This window comes from Vigna unguiculata, chromosome 4 (genome assembly GCF_004118075.2).
Source record: "Vigna unguiculata cultivar IT97K-499-35 chromosome 4, ASM411807v1, whole genome shotgun sequence".
Classification (NCBI taxonomy): domain Eukaryota; kingdom Viridiplantae; phylum Streptophyta; class Magnoliopsida; order Fabales; family Fabaceae; genus Vigna; species Vigna unguiculata.
In genome coordinates, this window is record NC_040282.1 from 30,516,808 (window position 1) to 30,534,490 (window position 17,683).

Below are 17,683 nucleotides of genomic sequence, written 5' to 3' on the forward strand. Positions count from 1 at the left end.
TTAGGAGCGTGATTTTTTATTGTATTTTAAATTTTATAATTCAAAATAGAGTTAAATATACTTGTGTTCTCTAATTTTGAGTAAAAATTAGAATTAGTCTATTTTTGAAATGTTAGACTAATTTGGTCCCTCATCTTTATAAATATGTGAATTTAATTATTTTAATTAAATTTTGTTAAGTTAATTTAATATTTTAAATATATTTTATAATAATATTTTTTGAATTGTTTACACTGACACAAAAATATATTTAACCTTCTAAAACATATCTCTAAATCCAAAAACACATAATTGATTATGCATTTCGGAAAATATTTTAAAAAGTACATTATATTTAAATCACTCTTAATAATACTAAATTAGTATATTTAATAATAATTAGAAAATTGACATTAATATATGTTCAATTAACAAATTATGATGTTGTTATTAAAATATTTAAATTACTCTTAATAATATTAAGGATTTTATTATCAATAAATACAGTGAATTTTGATAACAAACAAAAAATATATATTCATATTTTATTATTATTATTATTATAAGAAATAATAATACTAATAAAAATATAATAACACTAATAAAAAAACTGTATAAAACCTCCTTCAATGGTAAAACACCGAACGCATCCCCTCAATCGGTGAAAGAATGACAAATTGAATGTGAGAAGGGAAAGAAAAAACATGAATGTGGAGTGTCTACAATTATGAATGTGGAGGTGCACGGAGAAAAATGGAGGGGCTAAGAGGGAAAGGGTTAACGATTTAAACCTAATTATATTCTGAGTTCAAAAATTAATTTTAACTAATTCTACTTTAAAAAAGTTCTAACTAATTATACGATAATCAATTCTAACTAATTTTACGTAATTTTGCGTTATTATGCCATAGGGTGCAGAAAAAGGACATACAAAAGAAATGACCCATTTCGACTTGGTTGATGATAGATACCAAAGAAAATGGAATATAAGCGTGATTTATGAAATTTCAATTTTTAAATAGGTGATGCTGAACTTACAATAAAGGGGTGTGGGAATAGCAAAACCACCTCGGTATTTTGCTTTGAAGATAGATTTAGGTTATGCTTGGAGTCTTCCAATTCATGTGTAGTCTGCAATTTTTTAATAAATCAATTTTTTTAAGAAAATATATATTAATTAAGGACCAGTACGTTTTACAAACTCTAATAAGTTAGTTTTATTTTTATACGTATAAAGTTCAATAAAATTATTATTAAAATTTATAAAACTTTAAGATATTATTGTTGTGGATGTACGTTGTTAATTTCTTATTTTGATAAAAGAGTTGTGTATTAAAATATAACTTTTTTATAAAACTATAAATTAAATTTTAAAACAAGATTTGAAAAAAAAAATATAGAATGAAAGGAGTATTTTCCTTTTTCAAGAAAACATGGTGGAGGATAAGTTTGTTTTTATATGGAGGTAGATTTAGAAAATAAGATATGTAAACACTTGTGCATAAGTTAATTATATTATTAACATACAAATAAGATTAAAGTGTTTCATTTGTAATGTAATTTTAAGTTATCGTATGATATATGAAGAAAAGGCGATTAGTTCTAGGAATTGTTTATAAGTTATTTTAAGCATTTATGCCACGTTTAATTCTCATGATAAATTTCTATTATATGTTAATGTCCTAAAATTATACCTAAGAAGAAAGTAATGTCAAGTCCCACTATAGTATCCGATATAATGTATGATTTCTCCTTAAAACTAATTAATATTTATGACATTAACCAATAGATGTATAAGTTGTACTCTAAAACTTCAAGAATCATATTGAGCTAATAGTAATTTATCTTTTCATTATAACTTAACGTAAATGTTTGAAATAACTTATAAACAAGTCCATAAACTACTTTTAGTTCAACTTTTCTTCATATATCATGCGATAGCTTAAATTTACATTGCAAATGAAACACTTTCATTTTATCTAAATTCAGAAATAGAAATAACGTATAGTAGAACGTTTACATGATAAGCATAAGTTAATAAAAATGATGAGAAGTCCCATTTCACCTGACTCAAGTAACAAAGTACTGTTATACAACTTTTATATATATATATATATATATATTGGTCAATTCCACAAATGTTAATTTATCCTACAATGAATCTTTATGTGGTTTCAAAACCAACAACAGGAAATATCTAATGTAAAATTTCAAATTGAGTGAATAAATAAATTTTACTATAAATATTTGTAAGAAAAAAAAGTATTAAGAATGAATTGAGTTTCTCGAAGAAATCAAAATCTATTATAAAAGTTAATTGCAAAGTTACTATAAAGCTTACTTTTATTTCATATTAATGGGTTCAGTTTCATTAAAGAGGTTTAAGTCACTTTACATGTTTTTCCACTTTCAGAAAAGGAATTTTTCAGCATCTCTCACTCTACTTTCTCATTCTACTTTTTCCATTTAGTTCCCTCTCCATTTTCTCTTAAACTCACCCCTTCTCGGTCACTCTTCTACCAGTTTCCTCGTTTTTAACTTACTTTCTACACTTCTTGAAGCAAAGAGTAAAACTGGACCTTTGCGGAGTTCTCATAGAAACAAATCGAATGTTCCTTTCTTTCATAAGTCAATCCCCAACCTCTATTCCATTTCTGTTTTTCAGTTCTGAAACTTTGGTTTCATGTTATTTCCTGATAATGGTCTCATTTTCATCTCCCTTTGTACTTGTTTATTAACTTCTTAAGTTGTAGTCATACTGGGGTGCTCACGATTAGTTTCAAGGTAAGGGAAGCTAGGGTTTTTCACATTTTTGATGTATCTTGCATGTTTTTGGTTCAATTTCATGTTTAAAATGTTTGGATGATGTTTGTATTTGTATGAGAATGAAATGTCTATGGTTTGATATGGATTTCTGGTTTGCATGCGTGAGCAGGGGAGAATTTTTGCCCTAGCAAACAACCATCGCCTAAGCGAGAATAGCAAAAAAAACTCACCCAGGTTTCTACTCGAATTGTCGCTCACGCAAGAAGCTCTAGTTTTAAGTGAAGAACAATCTTGTTCAGCCGAGGAAGTCTCGCTTAAGCGAGAACTCGCAGAACCTCACAGTATCCACTGTTCGAGCTCTCGCCCAGGCAAGAATGCCTAGCTTAAGCGAGAGAACTTCTATCACTTAAGCGAAGGCTTTTAGCTTAAGTGAGACTGGTGCAGGGACGTGTTCCGTTATTTGCTCTCTTCTATGATCGACTGTTTTACTCCTTGAGGGCATGATGTATGATGTTGTGCATGTATGGTGGGGTATTTGAGAATGTATTTCATATGTTTGACATGAGATGATAATGTTTTGAGATAATATGTGGAGTATGTGTAGGAATTTCATGGAAAAATCCCTTTTAATGATAAAGTAGTGGGTGTGATGACTTAAGGATTCAAATAAGGCCGCATCATGACAATCTAATGAATCAGTTAGGCTCACATAGAGTAGACTAGTTCATGTGATGAGAGTAGCAAAAGGTCCTAATCTTTTGCAGGATAATGATCCTAGATGATCATGGACTAACCTTGTGTATGGTAGGGTGAAATCCATTGGCAATGACTATACAAAGTAATAGAGGTCACTACAAGTGCAAGCAACCAGTGAATCCAATGTCATTACACATATTCGGATAATTAAGTCAGAGGGTATGCCATGTTTGTTGTCGCATGTTGCTTGTGTTTATAAAAATTTGCGTACTTATTTACCTGTTAAAAATCATTTTTCTCTAGCTTACCTTTTCTTTTGTATGTTTGTTTCTTGTTTGGTTTTCCTTTTTGTAATGATAACCGATGTTGGTGTGAGCTGATATGGAGACTGCTGGTGACCTCCGAGTTGATAAAGATGCTGTTGTTTAGTTTAGACATGTTGGATCTTGCTTAATGGTGAGCTTATTTTGAAGAACTGTTTTCTTTATAATTCCTTGTTCTGTAAGCAATCTTTTGCTAAACCTATTTTACATTTCAAGACATTTTTATGACTTTATTATGTGTCCTAGTATCTTCATTCCAATATATTTGGATGACCATTCTTATATTTAATTTATAATGTATTTGATTTAGAAAGTACATATTTTGTAACAATAAATTATTTAAACATATTTTTAAATAATAAATATTTTTAACATAAAAGATTTTGTTTCGGCCTTTAATTTTTTAATATTTTGTATTTGAGAGGAAGCATCGGAAACTTGATTTTAACTTTTTTTTTCCTATACAATAAATGAATTTAAATTATATTTTATTTATCTGGAGGGTTATTTTGGGTTTAATTGTTTTAATGTTTTTGGATACATTTTAAAAAAATATATGAAATAGATAGATAGATTGTAAATCAATTATAAAATATAACCAATATTTTTTTAAGATACTATTTTTATTTTATTTTTTAAGTATTAGAAACAGTTTTACTATTATGATAAATGCACACCTGAGAAATAGAAAATAAGAAAATTATCACTTGAATTGAAGGTATTACAATTTTTAGTGCAAAATTTAATATATTTCATCTGTCCCTTTATTATAAAGTTATCTCATTTATAATATAATTAAATACAGTCATGAAAGAAAAAAAATAAAAAAATGGATAGAAGAAAAAAGTATGACTTTTATTTTTTTTAAAAGTTAAATATATATATAACACAGTTTTCAATTAAAAAACTGGTATATATTTTTACTAGGATGGTAAATGCACACCCGATAAATAGAAAATAAGAAAATTATCACTTGAAGGTATTATATTTTTTTATGGAAAAATTTAATACATTTCATCAGCCTCTTTATTATAAAGTTCTCTCATTTATAATACAATTAAATACTGTCATGAAAGAACACACAAGAATTAAAAAATGGATAGAAGAAAAAAGTATGACTTTTATTTTTAAAAAGAGTTAACTCTATATAACACAGTTTTCAATTAAAAAACTGGTATATATTTTTTTAATTTTACAAAATTAATCTAAAACAATAACATATTCATTTGTACTGATTCTAGTACTTTCGGTATATCTATGGAAACCTGTTACCAAGAATAAATAATATAAAGTTCTGTATGATAACAACTCTTTAAAAGAAGAAACAAGGAAATTTAAAGCTATTAACAGAGCAACATCTCTGCAATGTCCGATGAAACCACTGTCTCCTCCGGTCACCACCGGTTTTTTATTCTTCACCATTCAACTCGCTCTCCACTCAGCGCTGAACTCGGTCACTGCTTGTTCACCTGGAGTTCGTATATTGTGGCGAATGGTGGTGGCAATCGGTTCAGCTTGGTTCCTATGGTATTTGTTTTCTCTCATTGGAAACCAGATTTTTGTTCCTCTTTTCTCTACATGTAACTGGATCATCAGACCATACCCTAGGATGAGTTTGGAAGAAGTAATTTACTTTTAGGGTTTATATTAACTCAGTCAAGTTCATAAGATCATGGTTGTCTTTCTCAACTCAGAATAGTTCATAAAATTTGTAAGAAATTGTAGTATTTTTCCCTACATCTTGAACATGCTTGCACATAAGTGTTATAGTTTAATAATAATAGTAGTAGTAATAATTGAAGGTCTATTGGTCTAACTTAATAGCTGTTATTTGTAACTTATGAAAATAGTTTACAATTTAAATGAGCTAAATTTGAATCTGTAAAAACAACTTATACAAGGGTGTTTTCATTTCTGGTACAAATATTATTTTTTTGGCAATGAGAGTGTTTGCATTTGTGTAAATGTTTGAAACCATTTATAAGTAGGTTAATAAACTATTTTCTGTTTATCTCCTGGTAATAAATCATGAAAACAACTTACACTTAAACTTACATCCCAAGTGCAACACTATTTTTAATTTATTTTCAATAATAGAAACAGCTTATGCGCCAATACTTGCATCATAAACACTTATAAGCACTTTGGTGGTGTTTGAATAAATTTCACTCTTAAATATTTATAATGGGAAAAAGCTGTTAAAATGAATTGAGTTTCTTCAATAAAGTCTACTTGTCTACTTGTAAATTTCACTTCTTGACAAAGTTAAATCAAAAGACTTCTGTAAAAGATAACCGCACTAGTTACAGGAGAAATGTTTGGAAGTCCCACATTGCATACATCAAGTCTTTGAGTGCAACTTATATCCATGTGGGGCAGCTTCTTTGATTAATACCTATTTGTTTTAAGATGGAATATTACTTACCCTATAGTAGGATTGCCCAGTTTACCAGACACATTCCTCTGTGGCATGTATGGTGAAGTCCCATATTGTCTGTCTACCTTTGATAGTCCTCCTTAAAACATAGGTTTCAAAACCAGCTAAATATTGTGGTTCAAAGAAAACAGTAGTTTAAAAGAAAAGAATTCACGCTTACCTTTGATAGTCCTCCTTAAGACATAGTTTCAAAAACCAGCTAAATATTGTGGTTGAAAGTCTGATTCAAAGGAAGCAGTAGTTTAAAGGAATTCACACATTTAAGGGAAGCCAATGGAATACCTGATGTGTTGTCTAAATGTGGTTTGAATATGAAAATTTCTTTCAATTTTTTTACCAGATCTTCTTTGGTTAGCTTTATCAGCAAATACTGTTGGCATTAGTTTATTTTGAGGTAGCTAGTATAGTTCTGGGACATTGAAGTCTAGTTTTCCACAGAAAAAAAAAAAAAAAAACAACATACACTTGGCAAAAATGCCAAATTTGAGAAGTTTCTTTCAGTTCTTGTTACCACAAATAATTATGAAAGTACTGTGTATTTTTACTTCCTTTCCTTTTTTTCTCAGAACAAACAGCCTTAATATTTACCTTCATAGAAAAGATTATGGCTCCAGTAAGTACTTTGAAAGTTACCATGCACTTTTTCTAGTAAACTTCACTTGTTATTTTAACAATAGCAGAGGATCAAGATCATTAGTTTTTTCTGAGAGTACATGTAATGGTATTGGGTTATTCGACAATTTTGGATTTCAATACTGTTTATATTAGTATTTTGTGAAGTATTTAAGAAAAGAAATATTGAACTATAAGTGAATAGATTTATTGTAAATGTGATTTCTCCCAATCTGTCTCGGCACAAATGAAATTTGGTGGTGCATTGGTGATTGTTTGTAACATGTCCCTACTCTTTGAGGGAACTATTATATATTGTTGCAAGTTTTGGTCTATATCCCTCGTCTCAGTTCGTAAATTCACCGCTTTACATGATTGTCCTTGGCCTCACTACATACAATTTTGTAACTGGTTGATGGGTTATTATTCTCAGAATATTGTTAATGGTTGCAGGATTTATTTGGTGTGGTTGGTTAGGTATTGGAATCTCACCTCAATTTTTTATTATTCATTGACTTTATGTAATACATTAAGCGCTGATGTTTTTGTTCCGTACAGCTGCAGTTTTTTGGCTGTAAGGTTTAATCTTCTCCATGGATCTGAATGGCGAGTTATGTTAATATATGACTTCCCTTTTGCAATTATTGGAATACCACTCAAGGTGCAAAGTAAACAAAATTTACTAGATAGACAATCATCATGACAAAATTGGGCATCATAGTCATGTTTGGGCCCTTTCTAATGTTAATATTATTGCTAAAAAATAGGTCAACACTAGAAGGGGTGGGTTGACAGTAGACAGTCTGATGTATGGACTTTATGCTTTTAAAAGACTTTTGATAAAATGATTTCCACAAAACTAAAGTGTAAAGATTTATCGACATATATACAGTTTACAAGTATAATAGAAGAGCGGCGAAATCTCGTTTCATCACTTTTGATTTATATGTGGACATAATGTCACTGTTGACAAACCCTCCTTATCTCTCCTTGAGACTAAGAAGACCAAGTATTATATGACACTAAGCTGCTTTTGGCTTTCTTTGACACCAGGTATTGGTTATAAGAATTGTGTATTTGTTGTTTAGATGTTGTTCTTATTTTTTAGGCTTCAAGAATGTGTTCATGGTAAGACATTTGATAATGGGTACTGAAACAAATCTTTGATTGTTACTCCAAATAGCTTTTATTCTTTCATGTTAGACTGCTTATGTGTATCTCTGGTTTGTTGATATGTGCTGGACACATCAAAAAGGAAATTAAATGTACGCGTCTTAGGGATAAATTGTAATACTTTTCTTTTTGTGTTATATTATTGTCGTTTACAATTTTAAATTGAAGCAAGTAAAAATATTCATCTTTTTTTAATAAGATCTTACCAGAAAGTAAATCCTTTCCGAAAACGGACTGTTGGATGCTGGATAATACTTATTGATATAAACAAATTATATACGCTAGATGACAATGCTGTTTTTGTCTTATAGAAGGTTAGATAATATAAATTCATTAAGCTTTTTAATTGATTTAGCTAGTTCCAAAGTATATGTTCAAACAAGAGGATATGTGGTTTAACTCTGTTGTTACTTCAAAACTTAATCTTGAATGTTATTATCAAAACGTAGTGTAAATGTCATCTAGTATGTTTAAACAGTGTGAGACTAGACTATTTGAGTCTTAACAGGTGTTTCATGTTTCTCTTTGTGCATTGATGTTTAATTGAATGGTCCTGTGGGTCAAGTACTCTTTGTATTGTTAATATTCTGTCATTGTGCCATGTTTTCTGCAGTATGCAAAACTCATGCCAGCATGCGTCATTTATTCAAATGCTCAAAGCTTGAGGTAAACATGTGCAACTCCAATTCTTAAACAGGTATCTCATGGTAGATTAATTCTTACCGTCATTGTTGGTTTCAATTTAAATTACTCATAAGGTGTTTTCTAAAATGGTCATTTGGATGTATAGTCTAGAAAGCTCAGCAGTTGAATTGGCTGCTATGCACGAGTCAAACCGATATGAAATCTCGATAAACCTTAGTTGCAGGAATTTAACAAGATTAAACTCATTTGTTAACTGTTTCTGTCACATTACCTTTTTTATTCTGAACTGATATATTGGTTAAACAAACCTTATACAGAGTTCATTTTGTGTAGTGTCCATGGATCATGCCAAAATTGTCAATGACATATGGTTGTACATCTACCAGGCAAACAGTTCATTCCTATAAATGGTCATTTTATGCATTCAATATGAAGTCCATCCATACTTTTCAATTTTCTATTAACATTAGTTCAAGTTTTCCCTCTAATCACTCCATTCTACCCACTGTTTGTGTGTCTAATCTATGTGGCTTTGAACATTAAATCTATCATGTGTTGTCCTGTGCTTTTACAGGTGAAGAGTGATTTTACCAGATATTGGTATGGAGGTGAGAAGCATTTGGATGAGACATGGATACAAACATTCTTATATGACCATGTATGTTATTTGAATTAGTGAATAGTCGATTAGATGCTTTTTATTTTTTGTATATTATTACTCCATTTTCATACTTCTAGGAATTACATGAAACATAAAAGTAACATTTCTTTTTCTCTGTTCTCTACTTGTGTATGAAATGAAACACAACACGGTACTTGAACCAATTTCGAACTTAAATTTGGGGTGACTTGGTTCTGAACATGGGCAAAACTGAATCCTTCTTAATACATAATGATATATTTGTTATTAACCAACCATAACATAAACTTAAACTATTAGGGGAATGCATGTGGATCTTTTTTCATACTACAAATATTCTTAACAATCTTCATCCTCACTGACAGCATTAGCTAAACAATTAGATTGCCACTACATGCACTTGTTGATTATGGAATTTAAGTATTCTTCTAAAGTAGCCCGTGTTATGTTCTTCAGTTCTGAGCCATCATTTTATCTGTCTTGCTTCAATGATGAGCCATAACATAAACTTAAACTATTAGGGGAATGCATGTGGATCTTTTTTCATACTACAAATATTCTTAACAATCTTCATCCTCACTGACAGCATTAGCTAAACAATTAGATTGCCACTACATGCACTTGTTGATTATGGAATTTAAGTATTCTTCTAAAGTAGCCCGTGTTATGTTCTTCAGTTCTGAGCCATCATTTTATCTGTCTTGCTTCAATGATGAGGAATACCAATAGTTCTCCTGTTCTACAATTGATTCTTGTAGAAGTATGCTTGTCAATTTAGCATTAGTTAACCAATCAATAGTACTATTACTCATTTCATAACTAACTATTTTTTCATTACTTATTTTATGATCTGGAGATTAGTGAAAAGAAAATAGTGTAATTTATCTTATTTTAATTTAAACCAAAAATATGTAAATTAGTAGAATAGGATGCGCAAATTTGTGTTGCTGGTTCATCTCTTCCCTCGTGCGCACACTATCATCTCTCTCTCTCTCTCTCGGTATTATGAGCCGTTTTTTACCGCGTTATGTTCCCTGGTCTTTTTTTACTCATTTACTACTATTTATTTAATTTAAAACTACATTTATGTTCATTTGGAGGTATATCATGAACTTTGTTCTCATCTTAAGCTTATAACTTCTATCCTTATCCCTAGTATTTATGAGTACTCTTTTTCAAGCTTCTTTTGTATTGTCTCAGCATTTGAGATTCAACTAAATGCTTTTGTATTGTCTCAGGCCTATTTGGGTATTTATCACAATATATGTGTTGGTTTTGGAATCTAAAGCTACGGCTAATTTCTTGTTTAATTATTACCAGTTGCATTTAGATTGACCTTTAAACTTCCATTGTAATCCGCTTGGCTTAGTAGACTACTTTTAGTAAATTAGAATAACATCTTCTGAAAATTGTTCAGATTTAGCTTTAATACATTTATAGATTGATAAAAAAAAAATCATACATTTATTACTGTAATTAATAAAGCTTTTTTACTTATATATAGAGAGACGGGAGGACCCTCCCAATATTGCAAACCAGCCGTCTTGCCTTTGCTGCTCCCCTCAACTCACACCATTCAAAGAGATAATTCCTTTCTCCTACTCCAAATGGACGTGAGATTTTCTTCCGCTCAGACTAAGAACTCCCAGGAGAATGTTGTGGCCAGTCCTCCAATTCAAATTGGGGGAAAATCTTGTCATCAGGTACTGTATTATTTTTTTTCTACTTTTGTGATGTCTAATTTTTCATTTTGCTTGTGGTGATTCTGTGATTATTCTTTGTTCAGTTTATTTCTTGATTTTGATGATAACACTTTTGTTTTGTTGGTTTTCCACCGTGAAGTGCCGGCAAAAGAAGGAAAACTTTCTTGCAATCTGCAAGAATTTAAAAAAAGGGAAGAATTGCCCTGTTAAGTTCTGCCACAAGTGCCTCTCGGCTAGGTAATGTTCAGTTTTATAAATCTCGGATTTTCTTTTTATTTTAGATGTCTTGTACCAGGTCACCGGTATCCCTCATGAGATATTATATCTTGTGTGAACAGGGTAGGACCATGGATAATACTGTTGTTGTCTATAGTGGTTCTGCATAGATTGAGTAAGATTGTTTATTATGCTGGATACCTGTGGCCTTGTACAGAAAAAAGACAACACATTTTGGTGGTTTTTGTGTGTTTCAACTATAGTTGCAAAGCAATGGAATTTTGGACACACTTCCAATGCAAGGAACAACTTAAAATTTTCTAAAAACTATGACTAAAATTGTTTTTGTAAATTGTGAAATGTTCTAAATATGGGGTCCAAACATGCTATATATTTTGAAGGAATTAGGCTTTGATCGCCAGCTGAGATATCCTTGGTACAAAATGAAAGAATCACAGAGTATAACAATACAATACTTGTATATATGTATATGTTTTCTCCAATGAGGATTTTCCTGTGCTGAATTAGGTACGGGGAGAATGCTGAAGAGGTCGCAGCGTTGGCTGATTGGATATGTCCAAAGTGTCGAGGTGTTTGCAACTGCAGTCTTTGCCAGTGGGTTTCTTTTCGTTTTTTTCTATTTCTTTTTTGAGTTAGTAATGTATCCATGAATTCATTCTAATAAAGGAGTTGTGTTTGTAGAAAGCGACGAGGTGAAGTGCCTACTGGTCAAATGTATCGCAGTGCCAAAGAATCTGGCTTTAAGTCAGTTGCAGAGATGTTAGCGTTTAAGAAGGCTTCAAAGGCATTAAATCCATCAAGCGATGGTAGTCTGAAAGAGGTAAGCTATTTTTCTACCTATCCCCTTTCCAAAATCTCGTGGTTGACAGATTTGGTTAAAAGGGATCTCTTGTTTGACTGTGCAAATTCATGATAAGTTAATATGAGCGAAATTATGTTTATATTTCAATTTATGATAAACTTTTCATGAGATAACCTTATGGTTCGTGGTTCGTGTTCTTTTTTGTTATTTCTTGCAGGAGCGTGAAGTATTTTTTTCGGGGGAACTTGGAAAGGCAAGTTGCTCAGATGCAAATGATCTCACTGACGTTTGCAACAGAGATCATGGTGGTGATAATGTTGGTACCATCCTTCAAAGGTTCCCAAATGTTGGTATGAACCTAGAATGCAAAATAATTGAAGAGGAGGTTCTTTTACCACGTGGCATCGAGTTAAAAGAAATATATGGCATGGAGTTACAACCGAAAGATGTTGGGAATGCATTGCAGTTTCTGGAATTTTGTAGAGTGTTTGGAAAGGTATGGTTTCATGTTAACAATTTTTCTGATGTTTTGTTTTTATTAATTGCAATTCATTGTTGCATTTTGATTCAATAACCATAACCGGCAAATTCCTTTAATGCTTCGAGTGATGTTACAAAATTGGAACTAATTATTTCTATCAATATGATGCAACTTAAAAATAAAATTTTAGATGATTTTGCAGTTGGTCATTTAATTGAATGTTTTAACCATGAATGATTTCCTTGTGTTACATTAAATTATATACTCTGGAGAAAATGGTATTATTGTTCAAGCGTAATTCTTGCTTTACACTTACGGTGTCACAGCTATTCATAATATATTTATCAATTGTTTCTTCACTGTTTGTTATTTCCCGTGTGCAATTTTAATCAGGCTCTTGATCTCAAGGAAGAAGAAGCTAAAGCCATTTTTGAAGAATTGATAAGTGAAGAAAGTATGGATGAACATAACTCTTCACTGATTCAATTTCACATTAAACTTTTGGCATTGATCCTAAGTGATTCGGAAAAAGAGTAAGTTATCCCTTACAACTCTTCTTTGAAGTTTTTTCGGCAATTAATTTTTTTTAGATACTTGAATTAAAGTTTTGATATGAATGATTTTGGTGTAGGTCTCAGTCCTTACTTACGAAGAGTGAAACTAATTCATGGATAAAACATTTGGAGGGTTTAATGATGCAATCGCATCATATTCTAAATGATTTTCCTGTGAATTGGTTTCAAGAGGGCATAAGTGGATATTTTAAGTTGGATTTGTCTAAAAAGTTTAGACTAATGACTTTTCTCTGTGACGAAGTCTTGAACACAGAGTAAGTATTTCAAGTCAAGTTAGAAAATATTATTTTCTTGTGTATTCTTCTTTTGTTTTATTACTTTAACTATTTTATCTTTCGTTTGTTTTTTTTCTTACTTTTGTTGTCTTAATATAATTTAAAGTGGTTGGAAACTTGCTTAATATGTCTAGGAAACTGAGAAGATATATTCAAGACGAAAATACGAAACAAACAAAAAGAGTAAAAGAAGCGAAACTTAAGATTGCTGCAGCTAAAGAAAAGGTAATATACAGCAAGTTGTTATGATGCTTTTTATATATGGATTATCCTTGCTGGTGCAGTGTGTTCATAACAAATTTGTGTGCATGATATATACAGGTAAAGTGTCTTAGGCAGAGGTTGCGTAATGAGAAGGCCAAAGTGTCCCCATGTCCGATGGAGGAGTGTGATGCTCTTATAGACATAAGAACCCAAGTTGATGAAGCACACACTGATATGCTCAGCTTAAAGAGCACAAATCAAAAAGGTATGTTATGATTAATGGATTATGAGTTATGCATCATTCATGTTATCCTGGCTAAAGTTCTCCACTCTCATCGGTTTAGGTCAAAATATTTTGGTGTAGTACAAAATTTCATGGTTCAAAGTTATCCAACTTGTAAACAAGTAGTTATTAGCACAAGATTCTGAAAGCAGAATAAAATGTTGGTAAAGTAATAAATGTTCTTTATGTGGTCAAAACAGAAAATAGAGTATGTGTAGGTAATTTTGTTTCTTAAATAGAGTAACGCTCTTAACGAGGCCAAATTGGAAAGTTTGGGTACATATTGGTTCTTTATATCTTGCTAGCTTTAATGTTTCTGCTATTGTGAGGGTTGACATTTGTTTTTCTAATGTTAAAGAAAGTGGAAGTGATGCCACGAGAATTAATCCAGAGTTCGTGGACAACAATGGGATGACCTTTTGGAACTTACGAAGTTACAATGAGGAGTCTGTTGTTTTGCGGCAAGGTAATTCTCAAAATTCATGAGTTCAATTTTCTGATTGATGATACCAATTTTATTTGGGGTTTAGTAAATTTTCTAAAAGAAAGCAACACACAGATCTAAAAGTACAAGATGAAGCTGTTACATCACCTGAAGAAAGCTGGTTCGTTTATAGTCCTAAGGAGAAGGATGAGGTTGATAAATATATTTCTTCAAGGTGAGTTATTTTCTTAAAAGTTAAGTGGATTGTTATTGTGGTTTCAAATACTTTAAATGATATTTGAAAGTTTGCATTCTTTATATTATGTCAATGAACATGATGGTGAATTTTTAATGTCGGATGTTACATTTTGGTACATTATATTTGTAGACTAAGCCACAGCCATTGAATTGCATTTTTCCTTTCTACCTTGGTTGCAGGGCTAAAAGACGTAAGAACTCTCAAATAATAGCATGACGCTGGCCAAAACACTGCATCATGGTATTGTATCTATGAGACTCTTGTAAATTTATCTTACAATAATTTGTTGCGAACATTATTTTTAACATGATATACATTTCTTGTTTTTGTAGATTTTGATGATGGCCGTTCCTCATTTGTTTTTGAATACAAGTCATTGTATAAATTTTTTGTATTTTATTTTAGTGGAATACGAAATGAAATTATTTTTTTAATTTAATTACTATTATGGTTGTATTTATTTATTTATTTAACTAGTTAGATGTAGTTAGATGTACAGTGATATATCCATTGAAAAGTGATGTATGTATTCTGAATATTTCTAATAGTTACGATTTGAGAAGAATTTTAGATCTTTTCTCTTGACCAAATATTAGCAAATATATATATATATATATATATATATATATATATAATTTTATGATTATTCATTTTTCATCACTGTTTTACGTATAATCAAATATCATTAAAATAATAATAATAATAATAAATATTATGAATACTGATGCAAGATAAAAAAAAAACTTAAAATTAAAATATTTAATTTAGAAGTCACTGTTAAAAAAAGTATCCATGAAACTGAAAAGGTAAATGATACACATTTCTATTTTTTAACTAAAATTGTTCCTGAAAAAAAAAATTGTTACAGCCTTTAAAAGTTTATAATATTCTGTTTCAAAAGAGTTTTTGAACGGTAGCCTTTATTTTATTTTCTTAAAATAGTTTAAATTAAATTTTGTTTACTTGGATTAAGAATGGGCAAAATATTTTAATTTTCTTGATCCCATTTACTTATACTCTAATTTAATCCATTTAAAGTGCATCTTATTAAAATTCAATTCATTTAAAATTTATTTTTATAAAATTTCATATCTACGTTTTATAACTTTCTTTTATTGGATATTTATTATTTGAATCTAGATTTTCAAATATGAAAAATTTAAAATATGCAATCTAGATTTTTAATCCAAATTTTCAGCTGGTTTGGATTGAAGGTCGAGATAGATTGGTTCAGATCGAAGGTTGATATTGGATAGTTTGGGTTCAAGGTTAAGATGGGTCAGCACTGTCTGAAGGTCAACTGAAATTTGGCACCAACTGAAATTCTGTCAAGTCGATCCTGACCGAAATTTAGCCTAGGTAGAAATTTGGTCGAGACGACCTCTACTGAAATTTGGCTCAATTCTACTGAGTCTTTCTCAACGAAAACTATCATATTCAATTGAATTATCCCTGACCAAACTTTGACTGAATCCTATCGAGTCAACCTTGGTAGAAATTCGGCCGAATTATCTTTTACAGAAATTTGGTTGAATTCGGTTGAGTCAGCTCCGACTGAAATTTGACCGATTTCAGTTGAGTCGACCCCAAACAAAATTTGACCAAGTTGGCCCCGAAAGAAATATTGCTGTATTCGGTCGAGTCAGCCCCACAATTTGGCCGAATTTTATTGAGTCAACCGTGACAGCAATTAAGCTGACTTTGGTTTAGTCAGACATAGTTGAAGTTCGATTGAGAAGGCTCGACCTAATTCCTGTTGATTCGCCTCGACCGAAAAATTTAGTTGAGTCAGTCCTAGCAGAAATTTAGCCTAGTCTACCTGGTCAAAATTGGACCGAATATTGTCAAAATTCGATTGAGTCAGTTTTGTCCGAAATTCAGACGAATTCAAATGAGTCGACTTCGAAGACACCATATTTGAAAAATAGAATTTAAATTTATTTTGTAAAAAAATTATTTTGAATTTTGAACTTAATCCAAAAATTTGGGTATGCATTTAAATCTTGATCCGTGATCACCCTTAAGATAGTTAGTTTTGATTTAGTTTTTTACCATGCTTTTTGATTAGATTCTAAAGTAATTATAAAATATAATCCATAAGATGTTTATATACTTACGTTCAAATTTAATCTGTATCAGTTTAAAACAAAAACAAAAAATTAAGACGTTCATATTAATCTATTTACGTTACTTTTATTATATGTTTTAGAAAACTTATCATGAAAGAATAATAAAGATCTAGGAAGACAAATTTGATTTAGAAAGAAGAAACAAAGTAGAGAAGAAGAAACAAAGATCTCTGCCATATCTTCTAAGGTCTCTGATGCAGCAGGATTAGGTTTTCAATGAACATCGTTTTCTTTGAAAAACGTTTTTCTTTGCCTCTTTTCTGAACCATAGAAATGACGCAGCAGGTTTAGTTTTTCAATGAATGTTGTTTTGATCGAAAACCCTTTTCTTTTGCCGCTTCTCTCAACCAATGATCTCAACTGTGAAACAACCAAACATTAGTCTGTGCTCTGTCATAGCAAAAATTGAATGCGCAGATTCTTCTATAAACAAATTAGTCATCATTCACGTGAATGTATAGGACAAACCTGCTGAAAACCGTGTACTGTCTTTGTATCTAACTGTTTATAGTAAATAATTGAATGTGCACATTAAAATTGTTTCCTTCTTCTCCAATGTAAAAGAGAGGAAGAAATGCATAGTTTTTGAACCTTAACTTAATAGCATCTTATCTATTCATCACAAATTACATCACAAACAAAGAAATGCCTTCATTTCTACTATAAATACTATTGTTTTAGTAATAAAAAGTATTTTTTTACATTTCATATGCGTCACCTTGATTATATCTTATTATTGTTATCCATAATATTTATAAACGAATATAAATAAATCATTTTTAAAATATATTTCAAGGTATGTTTCTAAGCTTTTTTAATAAATTCTTTATTGATTTAACAAGGGTTTAAGTAAAATTATTTTATATTTACCGTAAATTTCAAAAAAAAATATTAGACAAGTCATTTCATACGTTGATTACACGAGTCTAAGAATACACTGAATAAATGAGTATAACAAAATATATTATATGAGTTTGTCACTAATTAGATGAGTGTAACAATATACATTAAACAAGTCTATTTATATATATATTGGACGA

General features: G+C 30.5%; 1 protein-coding gene across 12 annotated transcripts; it reads left to right on the forward strand.

Annotated features, from left to right (window-relative positions):
• Window positions 1-5,065: 5,065 nt before the first annotated feature.
• LOC114181676 lies at window positions 5,066-15,073 on the forward strand. 12 transcript variants are annotated; one of them, XM_028068193.1, is made up of 17 exons: window positions 5,066-7,866; window positions 8,600-8,683; window positions 8,965-9,041; window positions 9,206-9,289; window positions 10,776-10,974; window positions 11,114-11,211; window positions 11,719-11,805; window positions 11,893-12,031; window positions 12,231-12,509; window positions 12,888-13,027; window positions 13,126-13,323; window positions 13,479-13,569; window positions 13,666-13,813; window positions 14,190-14,297; window positions 14,391-14,490; window positions 14,694-14,754; window positions 14,847-15,073. In XM_028068193.1, the coding sequence occupies exons 4-16, from the start codon at window positions 9,234-9,236 to the stop codon at window positions 14,728-14,730; spliced, it is 1,680 nt and encodes a 559-aa protein (XP_027923994.1). In that variant the 5' UTR covers window positions 5,066-7,866; window positions 8,600-8,683; window positions 8,965-9,041; window positions 9,206-9,233; the 3' UTR covers window positions 14,731-14,754; window positions 14,847-15,073. The 12 variants fall into 12 exon arrangements, with proteins under 12 accessions (XP_027923994.1, XP_027923997.1, XP_027923992.1 ...); XM_028068196.1 differs by having other exon boundaries at window positions 8,600-8,652; XM_028068191.1 differs by lacking the exon at window positions 8,965-9,041 and having other exon boundaries at window positions 5,066-5,291; window positions 7,267-7,290; window positions 7,372-8,683.
• Window positions 15,074-17,683: the final 2,610 nt, after the last annotated feature.